This window comes from Myotis daubentonii, chromosome X (assembly GCF_963259705.1).
Source record: "Myotis daubentonii chromosome X, mMyoDau2.1, whole genome shotgun sequence".
Lineage (NCBI taxonomy): Eukaryota > Metazoa > Chordata > Mammalia > Chiroptera > Vespertilionidae > Myotis > Myotis daubentonii.
Window position 1 is genome coordinate 57,292,329 of NC_081861.1, and position 7,808 is coordinate 57,300,136.

The following is a 7,808-nucleotide window of genomic DNA, read 5'->3' on the forward strand; positions in this document are numbered from 1 at the left end:
CCAAAGGTACGCATCAAGTTAGTAGCAGCCAGGACTTTTATTCAGACAGCTCATGTTTCTAATCAGCATCCTTTTGAAAGGGCGAGGGCTATGCCCTCCATCTTACCCTGGATCCTCCATGTTGGGACAGAGACCATGTGCTCAGAAGAGTGCCTTCTTCCCGGAAGCCCAGGCCCCTGCTGGCCACGCCCGGGATTTCTTTGAACTAGCCAATGACAAGCAAGGGATGTTCGCGCCATAGAGATGACCACATCCTGTGCAACAAGACCCGACTTGGCGCCTGGCCAATCCGAAGGGCCCACAGCTAGCCCCCTCCCCTCACTATTAAAGCCCTGATTTTCCCATGGATATCACTCGGTTTTCCGGTCGCCGCGTCGGCTGGAGGCCCGGGTCGGGTTAGCTAACTCAATAAAGGACCTTCTGCTTTTGCATCGGATTGGCTCCCTGGCATGGTATCTTGGGGATCTTGAATTCTGGGCATAACATTTTGGGGGCTCGCCGGGATCCCCAACACCATCGATGGGACTCCCAGTCCGGAGGGCCTGACTGACCGCGGTAGGTAGGTCGTGTTTTGTTTGTGTCGTGTGTTTTGGTGTGAGCTCACTTCTGAAATCTGTAAATGCCTGTAAATGCCTGTAATAATGATCTGAGTGGATCAACAGGCGGGAGGAACTGGGGGACGCCCCGATCCTCCATCTGAAGGGGTATAGCTTTGCTTCCGCGGAGTCGGGAGTTCTGTAGGAACCCCCTTAATCTGAGACAGGCAGGAGGAGTCGGGGGGCGCCCCGATCCTCCATCTGAAGAGGGGAAATTTTGCTTCCGCGGAGTCGGAAGTTCTGTAGGAACCCCTCAATCTGAGACAGTCCGGTCGCTCCCGCTGGTTGGCACACAACGGTCGTTTTCGGTTTTTGCTTCCATGGAGTTGGAAGCTTGTTTTGGTTTCGCTTCCATGGAGTTGGAATACTATATTTTCGGGCCCCTTAGTTGTCTGTGTTTGTGTTTTTTCGGTTTTACTTTGTGGATTTACTGGATGGACATTATGGGACAGGCTCAAACTACTCCTTTAAGCATTATGGTCGATCATTTCAAAGAGGTAAAGGGAAGGGCCAGCAACCTCAGTGCGGAGGTCCGGAAGGACCGGTGGCGGACTTTTTGTTCTAAGGAGTGGCCGACTTTTGGTGTTGGGTGGCCGCCGGAGGGGACGTTCGATCTCCCCACCATTCGCCGGGTTAGGGACGTCGTCTCCCAACCCAAAGAGGGACATCCTGGTCAACTCTCTTACATTGTTACTTGGCAGGACCTCGTGGAAAATCCACCACTTTGGCTTAGGCCCTTCTTACCTCCACACCCTCCGGAGCCAGAACCCATTCTTGCCTTGCAGGAAGCGGAGAAGAAGAAGGAGAAGAAAGTCACCCTGCCGTCAGCTCCAGCTCCCCCCTACCCGGTTTTGCAGGGGGGAACTGGAGAAGAGTTAATTTTTCCTCCCCCATATCATTTCCACAGGACGCCGGAGAGATTTGATCCTACCCCGTCGCGGGAAGCTGACGCAGTTCCGGGAATGGCTGGGGGCGGGGTTCCGGGAATGGCTGGGGGCGGGGTTCCGGGAATGGCCGCGGTTCCGGTTCCGGTAGGAGGCCCACCTCTCACCCGGCAAAGAGCTCAACGGGAGCTGTCTGTCGCAGCACCCGACTCCACTATCAAGACCCTGCCCTTACGAGCCGCTGGACCTCCGGATGTGGATGGCAACCAGCCCCATATTTATTGGCCTTTCGCAACTAGCGACCTCTATAACTGGAAGGCACAGAACCCTAAGTTCTCCGAAAAACCGGGGAGACTTATTGACTTGCTAGATTCTGTTCTTTTCACCCATCAGCCCACATGGGACGACTGTCAGCAGCTTTTACAGGTTCTGTTCACGACGGAGGAGAGAGAAAGGATCCTCAATGAGGCCCGAAAGATGGTTCCCGGTGTAGACGGAAATCCGACCACGAACCAGGCCCAGATAGATGTCTCTTTTCCCTTAACTAGGCCTGAATGGGATTTCAACACGGCAGAAGGTAAGGAGAGGCTCTTGGTCTACCGTCAGACTCTAATGGGAGGTCTCCGCAGGGCTGCTAGAAAGCCCACCAATTTGACCAAGGTAGGGAATGTACAGCAGGAAAGAGATGAGTCTCCAGCTGCCTTTCTAGAACGGATCATGGAGGCATATCGCACCTATACCCCCATGGATCCAGAAGCCCCTGAGAATAAGGCAGCTGTAATCATGAGTTTTATAAACCAGTCAGCCATGGACATTAGAAAGAAACTACAGAGAATAGATAGATTAGGAGAAAAGAGTTTACAGGATTTACTGGTAGTAGCAGAGAAGGTGTTCAATAACCGAGAGCCCCCTGAGGATAGGCAAGCCCGCGCCATGGTGGCTGCCAGTGAGAAGCAGACTCGAAACCTGGCCAAGATTCTGCTAGCCACCACCATGGAGTCCCCTGGGGAGCGGACCCGTCACCTTCGCCAGCTTGCTGATGGCCAAGAAAGAGGTAAGAGAACCGCCCGGGACGGGAAAAGGAAGCTGCAACAGAACCAGTGTGCTTACTGCAAAGAGATAGGGCACTGGCTCCGAGAATGCCCAAAGAAGGCCGGTAAAAAGGGGAACAAGACAGACCGGGTGGAGGCCTTGGAGCTGGAAGGACTGAGTGATTAGGGAAGTCGGGGTTCGGATCCCCTCCCCGAGCCCAGGGTAACTCTTAAAGTGGAGGGGACGCCTGTTGACTTCCTTGTCGACACTGGAGCACAACATTCGGTTCTCCGCACACCTCAGGGGAAGCTAGCCAGCAAAAAGTCCTGGGTGCAAGGGGCAACTGGCATGAGCCAGTATTCATGGACTACCCGAAGAACAGTAGATCTAGGAACGGGCCGGGTATCCCATTCCTTCATGGTAATACCAGAATGCCCCTACCCCCTATTAGGACGAGACTTGCTAACCAAGATTGGAGCCCAAATAACCTTCAGACAAGGGGGGCCTCAGGTCACCGATGGCGAAGGCCACCCCATCCAGGTCCTGACTCTGAGACTGGAGGATGAATATCGCCTCCACCAGGGGGCGCCACCAGTAGAGAACAATATGGACAGGTGGCTGCGAGAATTCCCCACAGCCTGGGCAGAGACGGGGGGAGTAGGGCTGGCCGCCCACAGGGCCCCAACGCTGGTAGAACTAAAACCAGGAGAAGGCCCGATGAGAGTCAAACAGTACCCTATGTCCCAGGAGGCTCGGAAGGGAATCCAGCCTCACATCCGGAGACTGCGGAGCCTAGGGGTACTGGTTCCATGCCAATCTGCCTGGAACACCCCCCTCCTGCCAGTCAGAAAGCCTCATACGAATGACTATCGGCCAGTTCAGGACCTCCGGGAAGTAAATAAAAGAGTCCTGGATATACACCCAACCGTTCCTAACCCATACACTCTCCTAAGCTCTCTGGCACCCTCTAGAATCTGGTATACTGTATTAGACTTGAAGGATGCCTTTTTCAGCCTGCCGTTAGCGCCTCAAAGCCAATCCCTGTTTGCCTTCGAATGGCACGACCCCGAGGAAGGTTACAGTGGACAATTAACCTGGACGCGATTGCCCCAAGGATTCAAGAATTCGCCCACCATCTTCGACGAGGCGCTGCATGAAGACCTCGGTGAGTACAGGAGGGAACACCCCAATCTCACCCTTCTTCAATACGTAGATGACATCCTGATTGCTGCCGATACCGCCAAAGATTGTGAGCAAGGGACCAAAGATCTGCTGGCCACCTTAGGGACCTTAGGGTACCGGGCCTCGGCGAAGAAGGCTCAGATATGCCAAAAGAGGGTGAGTTACCTGGGATACATACTGGAGGGCGGACAGCGGCGGTTGTCAGATGCTAGAAAAGAGACAGTCTTGAAAATCCCTGCTCCCACCTCCCGGAGGGAGGTGAGGGAATTCCTAGGATCGGCTGGCTATTGCCGCCTCTGGATACCAAGTTTTGCTGAGATCGCCAGGCCCCTATACGAAGCCACCAAGGAGGGGAAGGCCTTTAAATGGACTGAGACAGAAGAAATTGCCTTTAATCAGATAAAGAAAGCTCTTTTGGCTGCTCCAGCCCTGGGCCTACCAGACATTACAAAACCCTTTCGCCTCTTTGTAGACGAGCGCAAAGGAGTAGCAAAAGGAGTTTTAACCCAGGCTTTAGGCCCCTGGAGTCGCCCAGTAGCGTATTTGTCTAAAAAGCTGGATCCCGTAGCCGCCGGCTGGCCACCGTGCCTAAGAATCATTGCGGCAACCGCGCTCTTAGTCAAGGATGCTGACAAACTGACCCTGGGACAGGAGATCTGGATCACAACCCCGCATGCCATTGAAGGGGTCCTAAAACAACCTCCCGATAGGTGGATGAGCAATGCTCGCATGACCCACTATCAAAGCTTGCTGCTCAACCCCCCTAGAGTACGGTTCCATCCCAGTGCGGCCCTCAACCCTGCTACCCTGCTACCTGACCCTGACCTAGATGCCCCACTGCATGACTGTGCGGGAATCCTGGAGCAGGTACATGGACTTCGGAAGGACCTGACCGATCGGCCCCTCCCGGATGCAGAGGCCACCTGGTTCACGGATGGAAGCAGCTTCGTGCGGAACGGGAGCAGGTACGCGGGTGCAGCGGTGGTCACAGACACGAACACCGTGTGGGCGGAGGCTCTGCCCCCTGGGACATCAGCTCAGAGAGCAGAACTCATTGCACTCACCAAGGCACTGACACTGGGGGCTGGAAAACGGCTTAACGTTTACACAGACAGCCGTTATGCATTTGCTACAGCTCATGTTCATGGGGCAATCTACCAGGAAAGAGGGCTATTGACAGCCGAGGGACGGACAATAAAAAATAAGCAGGAAATTCTCGACCTGCTCGCGGCCTTGTGGCTTCCTGCCAAGTTAGCCATAATCCACTGCCAGGGACACCAAAAAGCTGATGACCCGGTAGCGAAAGGCAACCAAAAGGCTGACCAGGCTGCAAAGGCAGTAGCCCTTACCTCGGTCCCTACCATGGCCTTACAACTCCCAGACCCAGGGGACCCAGTCTTACCAGACCAGCCCAAGTACTCCCAGGAAGAGTTGCAACGTATCAGAAAGCTCCCCAGAGCCCAGGAAATAAAGGGATGGTGGCATACACCAGAAGGAGAACTTATACTGCCGGACTGGCTCGGGGACACGATGTTAAAACATATGCACCAATCCACTCACCTGGGAACCCGGAAAATGAAGGACTTAATCCAACATGCCAGAATCATAATTCACCAGCAGAATACCAAGATAGATCAGGTTGTGTCTGCCTGCAAGACCTGCCAACTTACAAACGCAAGGGTCGGATCAAATGAAAGAGGGACCAGGCTCAGAGGCACCAAACCGGGAGCACAATGGGAGGTCGATTTCACTGAAATTAAACCAGGGAAGTATGGTTATAAATATCTTTTAGTGTTCATAGACACCTTCTCTGGCTGGGTAGAGGCATACCCAACCAAGCACGAAACAGCCCAGACGGTGGCCAAGAAGCTGCTGGAAGACATCTTACCCAGGTATGGTTTTCCTGCTATGATAGGATCCGACAATGGGCCAGCCTTTATTTCACAGGTAACGCAGGTAGTAACTAGGGCTATTGGGGCAAATTGGAAATTACATTGTGCTTATAGACCCCAGAGTTCAGGTCAGGTAGAGAGAATGAATAGAACTCTAAAAGAGACCCTTACCAAATTAACCATGGAGACTGGCGGAGACTGGGTGGCTCTCCTTCCATATGCCCTTTACCGGGTGAGGAACTCCCCTTACACCCTGGGTTTTACTCCCTACGAGATCATGTTTGGCAGGCCACCCCCTATCATTCCTAACCTTAAAGCTGACTTACTCACTGAATTTGAAAATCAAGAACTATCTCTTTCCTTAAGAGGGCTCCAGAGGGCACACGAGGACATTTGGCCGCGCCTCCGCGCCATCTACGAGACTGGCCCAACCCCAACTCCTCATCAACACAGACCAGGAGATTGGGTCTACGTCAGAAGGCATCATCGAGAAACCCTTGAACCACGTTGGAAGGGTCCTTACACCGTGGTGCTAACAACCCCCACTGCTCTCAAGGTAGACGGCGTCGCGACCTGGGTTCATCACACTCACGTCCGGTCAGCGGACCCCTCCACGATCCGGAAGGACTTCATCACCAAATGGAGCGTCGATCGAGATCAACGCAACCCGCTCAAGCTCAAGCTACGGCGTGCTCGACCTGCGTGATGCTGGTAACATTAAATAGATTTAGATAATGCCTGCACCTTCATGGACACGGCTCCAAAATGACAAGGACAATTCATAGGAAGATCAGGAATAGACTTTAGTATCACATGTCTAGTATCATGTTTTATTGTACTGATATGTTATACTGACCTTTGATTCGTTTGCAGGTTTGAATGTATGTTGGCTGTCCTGGAAGGGAGCTGTGTGGGGTGACCCCCAAAAGTAAAGGGTGTCTAGCTGCCAAGAGGACAAGTGCCCAACTGGGCAGGGAAGGGTGCCCATCAGGTTTTGGTCTCTGTTGAGAGACAGCTAACAGTTGGCAGCCTGTAATACTGTCTTGCAGGCCTGCGTGACCATGCCCATGTCAGGGGTAGTAAAGCTGGAAAAAGCCTGTTTAGACTAGAAAGTCTGAGGCATGGTTATGCATAGAAAGAAGGTTTTATACCAACAATTACTGTTTTGTTTTAAATCCATGAAAAGAAATTAGCAAGGAAAGTCAGAAAATCTTAGAGTAAATCAGTATGTTTTTCTCCTTATGTAATTCCTCCAAAATCTGGCAATGCTAAGTAAGTACATTTCTTTGCATAGATTCAGTAAGACTGGTTCCTAATAGTGGTTTTATTAACGGAAAACTTTGACTGGAGTATCATGTTTTGAAGAGCCCTATCTGAGCTCTAAAGACTTGAAGCCACTAAGAATGCCACGAAGAAAGCCTGGTGTCCTGCCTGGGAGCCCTGAAGATGGCTGGCGCTGGAGCGTCAGGCCCATGCCCTACCATCACTGGCGGTTGGTAAGAGTAGAAGGGGAGCAGTAAAGATGCCTCTGCATCCCTGCGAAACCCCCACACACTCTGGGCCGCAACGAGTAGGAGGGCTACTGAGATGGGCCTTAAAGCCTGGAGCGTGGGCTCAGGTGGAGTTGCTACAGGTGAGGGATTCACCTAACTCAGCAGATACTGCAGGCAGGCCTGATGGCATCTGGATGGCTTGGCTTCCTGGCCCTACGGGGCACATTAAGGTTCAACCATGAAATTCCAGCAAAGATAGTCAGTTACCATTCTTGTTGTGTTTATGCAAACATCAGGACAGTAAATAAATTTATCTTGATTTGGCTTTTTAATAGCCATGGAGGAATTTTAAGAAGAAAAATCCTATTTCAATAGAAGTTGTTAAAGCTAAAATGGTTTCTTTCCCTTCCACCGGACCATTTGTTAAGTGTATAAAATAGTTCGGTTGATAGTTCTGTGTGCTCACTATGGGCCCCTAGCGACGGTGAAATAAAAGTGCAGTCCGTCTCATGATTGAGACGGAAGTTCCAAGACAAGGGGGGAATGAAAGGGCGAGGGCTATGCCCTCCATCTTACCCTGGATCCTCCATGTTGGGACAGAGACCATGTGCTCAGAAGAGTGCCTTCTTCCCGGAAGCCCAGGCCCCTGCTGGCCACGCCCGGGATTTCTTTGAACTAGCCAATGACAAGCAAGGGATGTTCGCGCCATAGAGATGACCACATCCTGTG

General features: G+C 52.3%; 1 protein-coding gene across 1 annotated transcript; it reads left to right on the forward strand.

The window, feature by feature from the left end:
* The first annotated feature begins 1,072 nt into the window (after positions 1–1,072).
* On the forward strand, positions 1,073–7,513 carry LOC132223500 (uncharacterized). The gene is given in 3 exon segments (XM_059678653.1): positions 1,073–5,029; positions 5,120–6,297; positions 6,460–7,513. Coding segments are annotated over 2 exon segments (5,130 nt in total). The 3' UTR covers positions 6,293–6,297; positions 6,460–7,513.
* The last annotated feature ends 295 nt before the right edge of the window (positions 7,514–7,808 follow it).